The 18,518-nt window shown below is 45.7% G+C and overlaps 1 protein-coding gene across 3 annotated transcripts in view; it reads left to right on the top strand.

The window, feature by feature from the left end:
- Positions 1 to 8,353, top strand: part of LOC122559782 (plakophilin-2-like) — a 52,914-nt gene extending 44,561 nt beyond the window's left edge. For all 3 annotated transcript variants that reach the window (XM_043709799.1, XM_043709798.1, XM_043709800.1), the window contains exons 10-13: positions 2,757 to 2,910; positions 3,789 to 3,978; positions 5,016 to 5,103; positions 7,542 to 8,353. In XM_043709799.1, the coding sequence (XP_043565734.1) occupies positions 2,757 to 2,910; positions 3,789 to 3,978; positions 5,016 to 5,103; positions 7,542 to 7,625 (516 nt within the window). In that variant the 3' untranslated portion in view covers positions 7,626 to 8,353. The remainder of the gene's footprint in view (positions 1 to 2,756; positions 2,911 to 3,788; positions 3,979 to 5,015; positions 5,104 to 7,541) is intronic.
- Positions 8,354 to 18,518: the final 10,165 nt, after the last annotated feature.

Genomic DNA, 18,518 nt, shown 5'->3' with positions numbered 1-18,518 from the left:
ATCCCAGGAAATAATGTTCAGAATGGCATCAGCCCGTCTCTTGCAGATGCACACACAGTGTTTTATTACTGCAACTGGCAAGGTGAGATCCAGCTAGATTTTCTTTGAGGTGAACAGGTACGGTCCGCAGCTCAGAATTCAAAGCCCCGACTGCAGGAGTTAGGTCACAAATCAAAATGAATTAGTGTTTACCAGAGGCAGGGAGAGAAATCACAAAGGAGGAGAACTTCTTCAAGCTAGGCATCCTTGGAAGAGGATTCGCAGTAAGGTTATAATCAACTAGGCAGAAGTGGGTACTGCAGATGCTGGAGATCAGAGTCAAGATTAGAGTGGTGCTGGAAAAGCACAGCAGGTCAGGCAGCATCTGAGGAGCAGGAAAATCGACGTTTTGGGCAAAAGCCCTTCATCAGGAATTTTGCCAGAAACGTCGATTTTCCTGCTCCTCAGATGCTGCCTGACCTGCTGTGCTTGTCCGGCACCACTCTAATCTTGACTCTGATCTCCAGCATCTGCAGTACCCACTTCTGCCTAGAGAAATCACAGATCCCAGTCCTGCTCCTGACCTGAGAACACTGGGCTCCATGTTGGTTTCTGTGAAGCCCCATCCTGTCGTGTGTCTATCCCTGGTGCCTATACAACTCCAAAACAGAACCATCACCCAGTGACACAACATGTACTTGGTGTGCTCACTCCTAGTGAAATCAGTTCTGTACATCACTGACATTCGTTAGTATGGATGTTACTGTCTTGATATTAAATGCATGTATCTTTTAAGGAGGCATATCTTAAATTGCTATCAATCATTACCTCAGTAAGATATGACACATTGCTAGGGAGACAGTTAGAAGCAGCAGTGATATATGTGGTCTGGCAGCATCAGTGGAGAGAGAAACAATGTTAATTCCATCCTGGTGAAGGGACTCAAAATATTAACATTGTTTCTCTCTCCGCAGATGCTGCCAGACCACATATATCACTGCTGCTTCTAACTGTCTCCCTAGCAATGTGTCATATCTTACTGAGGTAATGATTGATAGCAATTTTGAGTCCAGTATGACTCATAATTCCATCCTGGTGAAGGGACTCAAAATATTATGAGTCATACCGGACTCAAAATGTTAACTCTCTTTCTATCTCCACAGATGCTGCCAGACCTGCTGAGTTTCTCCAGCATTCTCTGTGTTTGTTTTATATTTCCAGCATCCGCATTATTTTGCTGTTATTTGGGGTGTATTAGAGTCATTGAGGTATAACAGCACAGGAACAACCTTTAAACCTATGCCACATACGGGTCTAAATTCATCACTTCCCCAGTTATCTGCCTCTCTAATTGGCTACAAATTGCACATAGATTCCCAAAAGATGTTATTTGAAGACACAGCTATATTAGCGAGTTTTGAGAAGATTTGTAGCTCAGGTTGAGGTTCTGGATGTAGGTTTGCTCGCTGAGCTGGGAGGTTCATTTCCAGATATTTCATCACCCTACTAGGTAACATCTTCAGTGGGCCTCAGGAACCAACTGCCAGACTACTCAGACCCCTTGGCATCATGGTAGCCCACAAACCCATCAACACGCTAAAACAGCAGCTAATGAACTTGAAAGACTCTACACAGACAACAAGCAAAACTAATGTCATTTATAAAATACCGTGCAAGAATGGTAACAAACACTACATTGGACAAACAGGCAGAAAACTAGCCACCAGGATACATGAACACCAACTAGCCACAAAACGACATGACCCTCTCTCACTGGTATCCTTACATACGGATAAGGAAGGACACCACTTCGATTGGGACAACACATCCATCTTAGGACAAGCCAAACAGAGACACGCACGAGAATTCCTAGAAGCATGGCATTCCAACCAGAATTCTATCAACAAACACATCAAGTTACACCCCATCTACCACCCTCTGAGAAAAAGAACAGGAAATGACATCACCACAGGAAATAACATCACTAACTCAAAGAAACCCAAATCTATAAATAGAAAGCAGGAATCATGTACACTGCTTCACCTGAGGCCCACTGAAGATGTTGCCTAGTAGGGTGACAAAACGTCTGGAAATGAACCTCCCAGCTCAGTGAGCAACCTACATCCAGACACAGCTATATGCAGATAAAGAAACCACGTGATTCTTTCACTAATGTTTGAGTGTAATTAGGACATTACATTTTAACAAATTAATGCAACGTAGTGGCAGCAGTTCTGATCTTAAACTGTGGTCAGTCAATGGCATAGTACTGAGATAGATGGTCTTGTGTGGTAGACCACTCCAGGAGTCCGAATCACTGCAGTAACATGCTATTTACCACACATTATATTCTGGAGCTATGGGTAATTATGGTAGCATCTCCGATGTTCTTTCTATCACATGCCTGTTCCCACTCTTACCACCTGCCCTTGGTTTGTGTTAAAAGATTAGTGCTGGTTGATATTCTACTTACTTGAACACGCTTTCCTCATACCTCCTGGAGTGGAACTTGGACCCTAACTTCCTGGCTCTCACTATCAATTCTTACCAATTCCCAAGAGATACTGAGGTGCAGACCTTAAAATGGATTGTTCAGTATGTGGTCGGTTTGACAGATGAAATTTGCTGCAACGTGTTTTGCTGATTCCAATTCCTTTTAACTTTAATGAATCACTGAAGTTTGCTTGTATTGTACTGTCCCTGCCGGTGACGGGAAGCTGATTAAACAATGTGAAATAAGATCTAGGGTTCAATCTTGCATGTTTGGCCATTGTTAGATGGGATTCACCATTTCTGAAATTATCACGTCGAAAGAGAATGGACTTCAGCACATCAGACGGATGTTGTACTCGAAGGAGTCGAGTGTACAGAAAGCCGCAGTCTCTTTATTGAGAAACATGTCACGAAACCCAAAGGTCCACGAGGAACTGAGTGAGTCGAATGTAGTTTACTAAATAGAAAATAGCTTGTGGAAAATGTATTTTTTGAAATCGCGTCACAAACAGAAGTGTGACTTTGGGCTGCAGCTGAAGCCTGGGACAGGAATTGCCAGAACCAATGTCAGCACAGGCAGTTCTCAGTGTCTAGTCTTTTACAAAGTGGGGCAAGAGTGATCGCTGTAAGCAACTTCTTAAGTGAATAAGCAGTTTTCACTCGTGATCTCAATTCAAGGAAGCGGGTGCAGCATTTAAAACAAAAATCTGCTGGAAGTGATGTGTGTGCAATGCAGTCTGGTGGAGGGGCCTGGAATTAATGTCAGACCTCTCTAGTAGCATATTTCAGGCCTATCCCTCTGGATGCATAGGAAGCAGCCATCAACAATATGGCAGCCTGCATGGAATGAACACTATGCACACTATATTGAACCTTATGGGGGAAAGTGGGATCCAGTGGCTAAAGTCAACAATTTATCTGTCAGTGAGGGTAGAATTGATCCCCACAGGCTTCAGACACTAACACCAGGGTCAAACGGGAGTCAGAACTCACCACATGAGAGAAGCACTCACTCAGCAGTGACTTTTCTGAGCGGCTGTGCCTGCAGTTGAGAGTCGGTTAGCTCAGTTTGCCGGACAGCTGGTTTGCGATACAAAGTGACACCAGCAGTACAGGTTCAATTCCTGCACTGATTGAGGTTACCATGAAGGTCTCTCATTAACTTCCTGAGGCATGGTGACCCTCAGGTTAAACCATCAACAGTTGTCTCTCTCGAATGAGACAGCAGCCCTATGGTCCTGTGACAACATGGTGACTTTATATTTACACTTAATGGAAATTTTAGTATTTGTTCTCCTCCTCTTCTGTACCTCCAGCCAGTCTGATCATGCCCGACCTGCTATCTGTTCTCCCGGAACCAGACACTGTCTCTCCGATGCCTAATGAGACGATCTCTTTTATCTGCCATGTGCTGAACAACCTCATTCAGAATAACCCGCAGAATACTCGCAACTTTGTGCAGAATGGAGGCCTGAAGAAAGTCGTAAGCATTAGCAACGATGACCGGTAAGTGGGACTGACACCCAGGACGATACAGCAGTGTACGGGGTGGCGGGGGGTTGTCTTAATATTGAGCATGTGATCAATGTGGCACCAGGTACTGGGGTGGCTTTGGCTATGAGCAATTGTGTAAAATGGACAATAGCTAATCCATATTTCAATTTCTTTATATCTTTGCATCTCTCTCAATGTTTTATTTCTGTATGGGTAGCTCTTGGTAAGATTCTGAGATGGAAATGTATGCCCATTAGCATCTACCAGGCCCATCCTGTTGATATTTGCACAACATAACTCATTGAGTCCTTTAATCAAGTTGCTGCCATATTGCAGCTGGGACTGGTATCATTTGGGTTCATTTTGTTGGACACTGCTAATCTACGAAAATGAAATAATAGAGAGGGAGGCTGTTCAGCCTGATAATTTTGTGCTATCTTTTGACGACCTTTTCTATTAGTGGGAACTGAAGGAGGCCATTCAGCCCATTGAGCCAGAATCCCCATTCAATGAGATAATGGCTGATCTGATAATTAGAAATCTCCCTACCCTGACCTTGAATATGCTTGATGACCCAACCTGAACAACCTCTAAGAATTTACAGATTCACTACCATCTGAGAGAAACAAAGTCCTCCTCAACTCTGTCTTCACTGGGTGGGCCCTCGCTCTGGGATTATGCCCTCTGGTCCTAGACTGTCCCACAGGGGAAAGCAGCCTTTCAACATCCACCTTGTCAAGTCCCTAAGAATTTTGTATGTTTCCCATAAAGCCATATGATTGTGTGAGGTCAGTTTGGGGGTGGACAAGAAGTGGGTGTGGTTGGTGGGCTGGCCACCATCTCTCCCCACAGTGCCAATACTCACGGTATCCCCAGCTCATTGTGGAGAGGAGGGGAGTGCATATAAACCCCAGGCCGTTCAGGAGCGGGTTTGGAGACAGCACAACACTGCTTGGGAACCAGTGGGAGTGCAAGGCTCATTTCTGTGCTGTAAATGGTTTATAAGGTTCCAGTGTGCGATCTGAAACTTTGGTGCCTCTATTTTCCAGTAATGTTACCACCCCAGCTGGAAACGCTGCCTCCAACCTGCTGTACAGCCTATGGTTACATCGGGACCTTCACAGTATCTACAAAAAGGTGAGCTTTATGAACTGTTTCCACGGGATTATTTCCCCTGGTTTCCCTTTGCGTCATTGCTGATGTCGTTTTGCCTCAAGCTAGGTGCTAATCCCCAGAGCAGGGTGTCGAGGTCACATCACAATTAAATAACTTCTCCTCTCACCCAGTCCGATTCTAATTTACATATCGACTCTTCATATCGGTGCAGATGGAACCCATTTCTCATGTGCTGTATACTTGAGAAAGTCCTCATCTTGACTTTAAATCGTTCCTTGGCCTTGCCACTTCCTTATCTCTGTAACTTCCTGCAAACATACTACCCTCTGGGACATCTGCATTGCTCTCATTCTGAACTCCTGGTGTTCCCTCCATTTTAATCACTCTGTCACTGAAGGTGGGGTCTGCAGCAGCCTGGGTCCTGAGCTTTAGAATTCCCTCTGAAAAGCCTCTTCCTGGTCCCTGACTCTCCACTGGGGGTGAAGGGCGCATTGCAGTTCTGACTTTACAAAGAATCCGTGTCAATCCAGTAGATCCGGGATTTCTTGCTGCTGTTGTGGAGGAGGAATCCTTGGAATGGCTGCAAGAGATAAGAAAAACTGCCTGGTCTACGCGCCAACCATTCCCAGCATCCTCTACTAGCTGCCCCATCCCCCTCACCCCCAGCCCCTCAGGAGAGGGGTCAGGGCCATTGGTAAAAATGATTTGCAATTGGAATTAAATAATTTATTTAAAAGATTTTGGCCTGATACTCATCGTAGTGTATGGAGACGGTCAGTTACCTGGGTAGCGATGCCAATAGTCTGGGTTCAATTCCCACAATACCAGAGGTTACCATGGAAGTCTCAGCTTTACCCCTGCAGCGACCTCATCTTCAGCTTTGTGCAGGGTTGCTTTCTCATTGGAGAGAGAGATGACTGGTGGTGATTTAACCTGAGGGACAGCACACCTCAGGCAAGGGAGGGTCCTTCATGATCACCTCAGCCGGTGTGGGAATTGAACCCCCGGTGTTGATATCACAAACCCACCATCCAGCCAATTGAGCTAACTGATCTAGGAAAGCAACTGGGCAATCTGCTCAATCGGCAGGGAAGTGAAACTGGTTCACTGATGTCCTTTGGGGTTGGGAAACTTCCATCCCTGCGTGGTCCCAGTTTACAAGTGACTCGACTCCCACTCTGTGTGCTTGATGTTTTGTGCCCTCTGACCTTGCCTCACAATCGGGGTCTTGAGTAAAGGGTGGGGTGAGGTAATTTGTAAAGATGGGGGAGGGGGGGGGTGTAACTTCAGGAACTGGCCAACAGGGGGCCCACTGTGCCTGGCCCGAGGTCTGGGCTGTTCTGCTCAGATCAGAGTGGGGCTGTGGGTCAGGGCTCTAGCTCGAGCTGGAGGGAGGAGGGGCTGTAGTGCGGAGATCCCAGCCTGACGGGGCGTGGCCTCAGGAGGGGGAGTGGTGTGAGGGGGATCTGAGGAGGCAGCAGCAAGGGCTTGGGCCAGAAACAGCACGGGGCATGTGATCCCTGCTTCGGGCATTGCCTGGCCAACTATTCAGTCCCATCCATTTTAAAAGCTAGATTATAGTGGTGCGGTAAAGTCACTGGATTAATACCCAGAGGCCCAGGCTAGAGCTCCAGAGTCACTGGTTCAAATTCACAACAACTGGTGAAATTTAAACCTGATAAGTAAAAGCTAGTCTGTGTTGGTGACCAAGACAACGATCAGTGATTGTTGTCAAAACCCATCTGGTTCACTAATATTATTTTGGGAATGACATCTACCTCCTTTAGCCAGTCCGGCCTACATGGGGCCTGAAGTTCCCTCTGAAAAGACTGAGCAAACCACCCTAATAAATAGGGATTGCCAACAGATTCTGGCCTTCTCAGTGATGCCCACATCGTCACGGCACAGGAGGTGGCCATTCAGCCCATCTGTGTTTGCATCAGCTCTTTCACAGAATGAACAATATAAAAAAAGTGGCAAAGGGTGTTCTCTTCAGTATCCTGCCTCAGTCAGCATAATTGAAACAGAATCCCAACTCATTATTACATTGCTGTTTATAGTTAAAAATCACACAACACCAGGTTGTAGTCCAACAAGTTTATTTGGAAGCACTAGCTTTCAAGGCACTGCCTCTTCAGCAGGTGGTTGCTTGATGAAGAGGCAGCGCTCAGAAAGCGAGTGCTTCCAAATAAACCTGTTGGACTAGAACCTGGCGTTGTCATTTTTAACTTTGTCCACCCCAGTCCAACACCATCACCTCCACATCATTGCTGTTTATGGCAGCTTGCTGTGCACACATTGGTGGCTGGGTTGTTCACACTACAACAGTTGCCACTTTGCAAATAAAGTCGTTCATTGGCTCTTTGGGATTCCCTGAGGTTGACAGAGTATTATAGGAATGTGGGACCATTCTTCTCTGCTCTGTTACTTATTGAGAATTTGCTTTGTTTAATTCGAAGGCTGGATTCACCAAGTCAGATTTTATCAATAACCGAACGACAAAGGCCTATCATGCAGCTCGTGAACGGAAGTCGTTTTACTGAGATTGACAGAGACAGCGATGACGCCAACAAGCCCCTTTCCCATGAGGAGGGGGAAGAGTTTACTTTTGGGGAGGACCCACATTTCCTTGGCTGGCGTTATCCAGGCAGTGATACAGGTCAGGGCTTTACCGAGTTCAACTCTGTGCTGAGTAACAGCTCCTTCATTCCGACTGCCAGGTGGACTACTGCTGCTCTATAGCCATGACCCGAAGGTCAGACAAGCTGTTAAACACTGAAAACAACAAATGCTGGAGATGGCAGTATCCATGGAGAGAGAGCAAGCTAACGTTCCAAGTGTGGATGACTGGTTAACACCCTCCAGGCAACACATGACAATGGATTAGCATTCCACCTACAAATCCTCAAATTCCCAGGAAGAAAAGGAACATTATTGTGCTGGGCAGCTTGTATCTGAACTACCACTGGCTCCACTGTGCCATTACCGTGTTGAGAAGGAGACTTGATACCTAATTATAGCATACCTGCTCTGTTTTAGCTGTACAAATACATTGACTGGGTTAGCATTTCAATGTCTGACAGTGCCTTTTAGAATATGCAAATTACTCATTTATATTTATCAGGGTTCAGTCTCTAAAGTGAAAGATTTCTTTTCACTAATTGGGTCTTGGAATGCAAATAAATGGCAGGGGTGTCATTTATTGCCCATCCCTAGTTGCCCTTGAGAAGGTGTTGGTGAGCTGCCTTCCTGAACCACTGCTGTAGAAGGACCCACGATGCTGTTAGAGAGGGAATTCCAGGATTTTGACTCAGCGACAGTGAAGGGACAGCAACACATTTTCAAGTTGGGAGAGTGAATGGCTCAGAGGGGAACTTGCAGGGGGGGTGGTGTTCCCATGTATCTGCTGACTTTGTCCTTCCAGACGGAAGTGGCCGTGAGTTTGAAAGGTGCTTGCGACATAGAAATCTAGGATGTGAGGGACAGACAGGAGAATGGGACAGATTGCATTGTCCTTTCAGAGTTTGAGCTTAAGCTGAGCAGTCTCCTTCTGTTCTATAAGATTCCATGACCTAGAACTTGTGACTAGTGCAGGCGGGGAGGGGGAGGGGGTGGGGCTGTGTGTGTGGGCGCGCAGTGACAGTCAAATGTAACGTTATTGATCAGCCAGTTGGGAGCAAGACATGTTTTGAAATGAAAGCATTCAACACTTCCCTTTCAGGTCCCTTGACAGGGGATCAGTTTTGATGGGATTCAGGCTGATCCTATTTTATCGCAGGGCACAGACATTGCAAACTTTCTAAAGGGACCCCTAAGGGGATAATGAGCCTGCATATTTGCATGTGGAGTAGAGGCCAATTACCCACTGTGGGTGCGCGTGATGGGGGAGCCAGCCTTGTGTAACTTGGCAGCGGTGCTGAGAGACGCTGCCATTAGCACCCACCACTTTGGTTTCTGAGGTAGTGCATTTTCTGCTTTGTACTATGGTGTTAAAACCCTCTTTTCTCTGACTCTGAACAGAAAGCTCATCCATTGAAAGTTGAAGGCTTTGATTTCGTTAGCTTATTAATCTGCGTGTAGATTTTACATCCCAGTGGGTTTATTTGGGGAAGGTAGCCTAGGGGAGGATCCTTGGAGGGGATTAAGAGGATCATTTTTCTCAAGAAAACATAAAACCAGTGTGTTTTTGGATTGAGCCTCTGGAATTGGGTGTGTGTGAGTTCAATTTATTTGGTGTCTAAAACGTAAACAGTCTTTTGGACATTATATGCTGTGCAGTCGGTCTGACACGACTGCATTCTTCAGCTGAATAAAACTTGCCTCGTTCACTGAATGTGTGATGCTGCATTTGTGAAAGTGGGAACACCTGAGTGGATAGAGCTGCACGCCTCGACACATTCTGGCTGGCAGTCAGTGGCTGGATGGAGGCGGCGTGTATTTTAGAGAGAGAGGAGCTGTCTGTGCTCTGACTGAAGAGCTGAGAGCTGGCTTGATCAATGAAAGCCTGTAGAATGACCAAGGGATTCCGATAGAAGGAGAAACCAGTTCCTGTGGCTGATAAGGGTCATCATAAGGAACAGCATGATAGCTCAGTGGTTAGCACTGCTGCCTCACAGCGGCAGCAAAGCCAGGTTCGATTCCAACCTCGGGTGACTGTGTGGAATTTGCACATTCTCCCCATGTCTGCGTGGGTTTCCTCTGGGTGCTCCAGTTTCCTCCCACAGTCCAAGGATGTGCAAGTTAGGTGAATTGGCCATGCTAAATTGCCCATAGTGTTCAGGGATATGTAGGCTGGGTGCATTAATCAGGAGTAATGCAGAGTAATAGGGGAATGGGTCTGGGTGGGATATCCTTTGGAGGGTCAGTGTGGACTTGCTGGACCAAAGGGCCAGTTTCCACACTGTAGGGATTCTAAGTTATTTCAATGCAACCTACCTGCAATCCTGACTGTCCACGTGATCAGTTTACGATTGAGGTGTTTTCCTATGAACCCTCCCAAAACCTGTAAAGCAGGTTTGGAAAGGTCGAGCGTCAGCAGTTCGGCAGAAGTAATCCCACCGGACAAATAAATATTCAGTCTTTATTTTCGTGATTGCTTGCATGTTGCAATTAACAGCATATTCAGGCAGCTTTAGGACAGTTGCAGAAGATGTTTGTCTGGGTCCTTTCAGTTGGGGGAAGTGCACAGCAAGATCCCAGCCGTGTTGCTGATTTGCCCAGTTGTTTTGAATTCTGCCACAGTCAAGCGGGTACCAGATGCTCATCCCACCCTCCCAGAGGTGGGATGAGTTAGGGCAGCTGGTCAATGTGAGATTTTCTAATTAGCCCGCATTAGGCCTTGTATAGACCTATTCCTCCTGAAGGCTAAGGTATTGGTGCAGACAATGTTCAGAATGGAGCTAATTTCAGCCAGAGGCCCTGAAACTCATACCACGGTCTCTTTTCCCCACTGCACAAGGGAGCTTTGAGCAAAGATGACAGTTGGAAATTGCCTTTTCTATTTTCATCAAGGTAAAGCAAGTCCAACATGGATCATGTGGGCATACACTACCCTCAATGTTCAATGTCTGGCAAATGAAAGCTGACACATTAACAGGACTGCTGGCATTGTACCAGCCTGCTGCCTTAAGGCTGGTATATCTGTGACAATGAAACCTGAAGCAATGAGAGTGACTCCACCCTCTCAAATCCTTTAAAACTGACTTAACAAAACAAAGCGTGTAACTTGATCAATCTCACCAAACGACAGGTTCATCTTGTGCGACGACAATAAAGCTCACCAGCAGGTGTACTAAGATTTAAAGATTTATTTAATTCCAACTTTTAAAAATTCCATTAAAGCTTACATCCCATCCTGTGAGCGGCTGCTTTGGTTGCACCATGTTCATAGAAGCTTACATCCAGAAGCAGGCCATTCAGTCCATCTTGCCGCTTCTGACTCCTCATCCGATTTGTCCCAATTTACAAAGTTCGTAAACTTCCCTGTCTTTCAGAGACAAGTTGATGGCTTGACCAGGTTTCACTGTAGGTTTGCTCGCTGAGCTGGAAGGTTCATTCCAGACTTTTCGTTGCCCTACTGGGTAACATCTTCAGTGCACCTCTGGCGAGGCACTGCTGATAAACCATGCTTTCTATTTATACATTTTGGGTTTCTTTGGGTTGGTGATGTCATTTCCTGTGATGACATCACTTCCTGTGGCAAAGTCACTTCCAGTTCCTTTTCTCAGGGGTATAACTCGATGTGTTAGACACAAACATATTGAGTTAGACTCCATCTACCACCCCCTGAGAAAAGGAACAGGAAGTGACTTCACCACAGGAAATGACATCACCAATCCAAAGAAACCCAAAACATAAATAGAAAGCAGGAATTATCAGCAGTGCTTCGCCCAGAGGCCCACTGAAGATGTTACTTAGTAGGGTGATGAAACATCTGGAAGTGAACCTTCCAGCTCAGTGAGCAAACCTACATCCAAAACCTCTCTTGACTCTTTCTGATAAATGACACGCAAGCCAGAGGAAATATTTTTCTGGTATATCATGAAGCTTGACAGCATCCAGGATGTAAGTGCCCACTTGACAGGCACCACCAACAACCACTCCCTCCACCACCAATGCTCAGTTGTAGTAGTATGTACAATTTACCAGAGGCACTGCAGCAATTTGCCAAAGATCCTCAGACAGCAGCTTTCAAACTTACAACTGCTTCCATCCAGAAGGCCAAGGACAGCACGTAAAAAAGGAACGGCATCACCTGCAAGTTCCCCTCCAAGCCACTCACCATCTCGACTTAGACATTTATCGCTGTTAGTTCAGTGTCGCTGGGTCAAAATCGTGGAATCTCCTCGCTAATAATACTGTGGGTCAACCAACAGCAGGTGGACTCTAGTGGTTCAAGAAGGCAGCTCACCACACCTTCTCAAGGGGCAACTAGGGACGGGCAATAAATGCTGTCCATCCAGCGATGCCCACATCCCACGAATGAATTGCTATTAAATGTATCCCCTCTGATTATTCACTCATGTACTATTGGAATAAAAGTGCCTATCCTCCAATTTGTGCACCTCTTAATCTTCTCCACCTTAACCAGTTCCCTGTCTGTCTTCACTGTTCCAAGGAAAATAACTCCAGCCTGTACAATCTTTCTTCATAGTGCAGGCAGCATATTGGTAAACCTCCTTTATCATTTGACATGTTCCTTTTGAAGATACAATGCAGAAAACAGAAATGAAATGTGAACAATAACCTAATCTGAATATTTATCTGTCTTGCAACGTTATGCAAGTCCTTGAGTTGCATTTCTTGCTTCTGGGTCAGTGGCTGAAACTCTCAATGAATACTTATCAAATACCCCATTCTGCTCACCTTCCTTATTTCATAGACTTTCACCATTTGCACATCCCTTTGCAATATGCCCTCTAATCAGCAAAACAGCCACAATTCTCTCCCGTTAAAAAACTCGCCTGCAAATTGTCTAATACTCTCACGCTCAACTGCACTCACTACCTGGGCACATATCTCGGTGTCAAAGTGAATTAATTATACCACTCTCTTGTCAAAATCTTTTAGTCTGTTCCCACCCCATTTCCACCTAGCTCTTGCCTTAAGGGTGTTGTGTTGGAACAGCAAAGGTGGTTGAAATAAACCACAAATGATTCCAAACGTGAAACCGCTTGTGCATCCGAATTGTTAATCAAACCATGAGCTATTCCATTTTGAAACCTGGGAGTAGCAAACACATCCACCTCTTTAATAGCTCAGCCTGAGTGACGGCTGTCAATGTGTATTACTGTCAGACTGGATCAGGAAGCTTCTTGGAATTAGAAGCAGAAACTGTTGGCAACACTTAGCAGGTCAAGCAGCGTCTGTGGAGACAGATATAAAAGTTAACATACCCGGGCCATCGAGTCATGAGATGCCACAGTGAATCCTTTGTACCTCTGCCAGCTCTTTGAAAGAGATTCGCAATAAGTCCTACCCTCCCCTGCACTTTCCCCTTGGCCTTGCCAAGATAGGAGCAGGAATACAAAATTTCTAATGAAGGGCTTTTGCCCAAAATGTCGATTCTCCTGCTCCTCGGATGCTGCCTGACCTGCTGTGCTTCTCCAGCACCACTCTAATCTAGACTCTGCAGTCCTTACTTTCGCCTAGGAACAAGAGTAGGCCATTCAGCCCATCGAGACTGCCCTGCCATTCAGGACAATCATGGCTGATTGAGCACATCACTGCCTTTTGCCCACTTTATCCCCATAAACTTTCTGTACCGATGGTATTCAAAAATTGATTGACCTCCATCTTAAACACAGCAAAGTTAGAGCTTCCTCTGGAGTCAAGAATTCCAAGGATTCAAAGCCCTCTGAGTGAAAACCAAATTCCCATGTTAGTCTGAAGTGGCATGCCCTTATTTTTAATTTGTGTCTCCTGACTTCCCGCCCATTGGCACTGCCTCACCCACATCTACCCAGCCTCTCCTTTTAAGTATTTTGGAGGTTTCAATGAGATCACCTCTTGTTCTTCAATAATACAGACCCAATTCACCTAATCTGCCCAGTCATTTTCCTTTTTTGTGTTTTTAATCAATTTCTCTTGAAAGTTCCTATTTATTCTGCTTCAGGCAGCACACTCCAGATCATAACATTTCACTGTATTAAAGAAAATATTCTCCCTTTCACCTCTGGTTGTTTCATCACCTTGGATCTGCATCTTCTGTGATCTATCAGGGCAAACAGTTTTCCCTTATTAAAGAAATGTCAACAAGAGTCATCATAAACTAATTAGGCAGAGGATACATACGGTTTTATAAAAGCTAAAATTGCATCTCAGGTTTATGAGGATGTAACTAATTGGGGAGATAAAGGAGACCCAGTAAATGTACTGTATTTGGATTTGACAAAAGGTTTTTGACAAAATGCCACATAAAACCCAGCTACAAATGAAATACTACAAATATCCCCACATAAAACCAATCACAGAGTGGTTGAAGGTGAGTTATAGTCGGGGTGTGAATGTGACATACTGTGGAGTAGCTACAAACAGCAGATGAATCTGAGCTGTTCCTACTCCAGGACCAATATTCGTTTCCAGAGGTACAGTACCCAGAATTTGTGATCTCCCAGAGGCAAGCCCTGAGTGAATGCAGAGGGTTATCAATGTCCTTCATCGATGAGTCTCAATTGGCCTCAGCTCTCAGCATGACACAGCTAATATACGCACCACCCTCTCTATGAAAATGTTGCTTCTCAGGTTCTTAATCATTGTCCTCTCACCTTAAACTTATGCTTTTCAGTTTTGGACTCCCCACCTTAGCTATTCACCTCATCCATGCACCTCATGATTTTATAAACCTCTATAAGATCACCCCTCAGCCTCCTATACTCCTCGGAAAGAAGTTCCAGCCTATCCAGCCTCTCACAGAGTCATACAGTATGGAAACACACCCTTCAGTCGAACTAGTCCACACTGACTAGTCCTCCGACTTGCATGCATTTGGCCCACAACCCTCCAAATCTTTCCCGCTCATGAACCTAACCAAATGTCTTTTAAATGTGTAACTGTACCTGCATCTACCACTCTCATAACTCAAATCCATCAGTCTCAGTAATATCTTTGTAAATCATTATTTGCACCCTTTCAGTTTAGTAACATCCTTCCTATAGTTGGGCAAAAGGAATTGTATGAAATTCTCCAAAGGTGGCCTTACCAATGTCGCACACAGCTGTAACATGAAATCTCAACTCCCATTCTCCTGAAGAAGGGCTTATGCCCGAAACATCGATTCGCCTGTTCTTTTGATGCTGCCTGACCTGCTGCGCTTTTCCAGCAACACATTTTTAAGCGCCCATACTCAACGCTCTGACTGATGAAGGTAAATGTGAAAACACCTTCTTCACCATCCTGTCCACCTGTGACGCCACTTTCAAGGAAATACGTACCTGCACCTCCAGGTCTCTCTCTGTTCAACAATTCTCTCCAGGGCGAAAGTGAGGACTGCAGATGCTGGAGACCAGAGTTGAGAGTGTGATGCTGGAAAAGCACAGCAGGTCAGGCAGTATCCAAGGAGCAGAAGAGTCAACGTTTCAGGCAAAAGCCCTTTACCAGGAATGAGGGCTTCGGGGCATTCCTGATGAAGGGCTTTTGTTTGAAACATTGACTCTCCTGCTCCTCGGATGCTGCCCGACCTGCTGTGCTTTTCTAGCACCACACTCTCGACTGAATTCTTCCCAGGGCCCTACCATTAACTATAAAGTCTTGCCGTGGTTTGTCTTACCAAAATGCAACACCTCGTGCTTATCTGCATTAAACTCCACCTGCCATTCCTCAGGCCACTGGCCCAATCAATCAAGAGCCTGTTGTACTCTGGAATCACCTTCTTCACTGTCCACTATACCATCAATCTTGGTGTCATCCACTAATGTACTAACAATGCTTCCTACGTTCTCATCCAAGTCAATTATATAAATGATGAACAACAGTGGACCCAGCACTGCTCCTTGAGGCACGGCACTGGTCACAGGCCTCCAGTCTGAACAACAACCTTTCCTACCATCCTCTGTCTCCTATCATCAAGCTGATTTTGTATCCAATTGGCTAGCTCTCCCTGGATCCCATGTGATCTAACTTTACTAACCAGTCTACCATGCAGAACCTTGTTGAAGGCCTTACTAAAGTCCATGTAGACAACGTCTACCACTCTAACTTCACATATATGCTAGACCGTTACTGAATCCAATGATTTTTTTTTAACCTGACAATCAGCCACAGTTTCATGGTCTTCATTAAGACTTTTAATTCCAGATTTGTGATGCATTCAAATTCCATCACCTGCTGTGACAGGATTTGGACCTGGTACCCTGGAACATGACCAGAGTCCCTGGATTGATAGTTTAATGACAATACCAGGAGGCCATCACCTTCCCTTAACCATACCATCATTGATGCCCTAACCTTCTCCTATCCTTCCTCATCCCCCAACTCAATCAGCATTCCCTGTATTCCCAACTCACTCACATTCTTGACTTCTTCCCCATTGGAGTGGGGTCAGAAACATGGAGACAGAATCCTTCCCCTGCTTTCTGTGTCTATTTAAGAGACACCTCCAGCTCCAGTCTTCCTTTTTCCAGGCAGGTAGATTCCCAGTTTGTGTATTTTTTCCAAACAGAACCCTTGTAATTGTTTTTATGCACTTTCTCCAGAGTCCTTTTAGTAAAATGGCAGCCAGAATAGTACACAATATTGTTTTAACCAACTCATTCGGACATCTTGTGACTCATCACTGGAACAGAGGGGTCTTGAACCCAGGTCTCCTGGGTCAGAGATGGGGACACTATGACTACTTCACAAGATCTCTCACCATGTTGTACATGGGCCTGTAAGGATCTGTAAGGGGCAATGCTGAGGAGTGTGTTAAGTGCCACCCATGATGGCAATGCCATGTGGAGTTGTGTACAAAATGGCACGGGATCCCGAAAGACTGAGACTCAGTCCCCCTCACTCCCCACCTGCACCTCTCTATGTCTCTGTGAACAATGCCTGTCACCTGTATTGAGCTCGTAACATGCAACAAGCTAGGTTTTTTTTTCTTTTTTTTACCCCCCACACTACTGCCTAACCGCCTATTTTTTCCCCAGCACCCCAGCACCTGTGTGTGCAGGTATGAGACACAGTGAGAGACACAAGGTGCACGAATCTTTATTCAAATATCCACCACCACGAAGAAAGGAAACATCCGAGTGGCAAGTGACAAGCAGTGCCCTTCACATCAAAGGGCAATGCTCCGTGATCAAACAGTGAAGGGGAGGGTAGGGACTAAATCAAAATAGAGTTGGAGGGGGAAATAATACACTCCACTCCCTGTGGCGCCCACCTCTCCCTGAACAACTCCAGGGTGTTGGTCGACACCGCGTGCTCCTTCTCCAAGGACACCCGGGCTCTAATGTAACTGCGGTATTAACCCCCACACTACCACCTAAGTGCGGTAGTGCTTATTTTTTCCCCAGCACCCATGTTGTGTGTGTGCAGGTGTGAGACACAGTGAGAGACACAAGGTGTACGAATCTTTATTCAATTAAACTAGGTCTTGTTAACTCTAACAGGCTTCTTCTCATTGGGCCAGGGGTTGGTCTCCAATGGGAGCTTGTACAGAGGATGGCAGCAGCAATGAACTTCATCATGGGGAGCAGCTCCTACAGAACAGTCAATTACTCCAAACAGAGTCAAATCCGATCTGAGTGATATTCCCTCCCCAACTTTCCCAACCTATCCATCTAGAAATGAGACTTTGCGTCTGCTTTTATCCATGGATTTTCTGACTGTGCTCTTATTTGGACCGATTTGCACATTTGTGTTGGCAGATCCCTTTACTCCCTCCCTTTGCCCCATCTTCTTTTACAAATAATTTTGTCACTTCATCTCTCTTAGCAGGACAGAAAGCTCACATTTATCTTACATTGAGACATCATCCCAAACATCTTGCCTTTGGACAGAATAAACAGACTCCTTCACGAATGTGCCATAAAGAAGCAAACACCTCCCTCTTGTGGTTTAAAGATGTTACTTCTCCGCTCAGGTCCATTCTGCTGTGGATGTTGTCAGGGGTGTAAAAACAATGACTGCAGATGCTGGAAACCAGATCCTGGAGTAGTGGTGCTGGAAGAGCACAGCAGTTCAGGCAGCATCCGAGGAGCAGTAAAAACGACATTTCAGGCAAAAAGGGCTTTTGCCCGAAACGTCGATTTTACTGCTCCTTGGATGCTGTCTGAACTGCTGTGCTCTTCCAGCACCACTAATCCAGGATGTGGATATTGTCAGTCAAACACCAACAACAAGTTCACTGAGTGACTCAGAGCAATGCAGAGGGCAGTCACAATGGGCAATTAAATGCTGGTCAGCCAGTGACACCCATGTCCCACAAATGGATAATTTTAAAAAATCATCCCCACTTGCAGGGTTCGGGTCACGGGTCTGCGATGAACTGAAAGTCACAGGAGAAAGTTATAGCCTGTAGACAAGGGGAAGGTGTAATTCAATGGGTAGCTCACTTGCCTCTTAGTCAGAAATTTGTGGATTTGAGACCATAATGAAGCATTCAGCACAAAATTCAGGCTAACACTACAGTACTGAGGGAGTGCTGCACTGTAGGATGGTCAGTACTGAGGGAGTACTGCATTGTCAGAGGGTCAATACTGAGGGAGTGCTGCACTGTCAGAGGGTCAGTCCTGAGGGAGTGCCACACTGTCCGAGGTTCAGTCCTGAGGGAGTGCTGCACTGTCAGAGGGTCAGTACTGAGGGAGAGCCAAAGTGTGAGATGCTCAGATCTGAGGGAGTGCCACACTGTCAGAGGGTCAGTAACTGAGGGAGTGCTGCACTGTCAGAGGGTCAATACTGTCATGTGACATTGGGACAGTGTGTTAAAAATAATCCCTATTATTCCCAGAGTC

This window comes from Chiloscyllium plagiosum, chromosome 19 (assembly GCF_004010195.1).
Source record: "Chiloscyllium plagiosum isolate BGI_BamShark_2017 chromosome 19, ASM401019v2, whole genome shotgun sequence".
Taxonomy (NCBI): domain Eukaryota; kingdom Metazoa; phylum Chordata; class Chondrichthyes; order Orectolobiformes; family Hemiscylliidae; genus Chiloscyllium; species Chiloscyllium plagiosum.
Note: the sequence above shows the minus strand (reverse complement) of the source record. Positions and strands in the feature narration are given on the sequence as shown.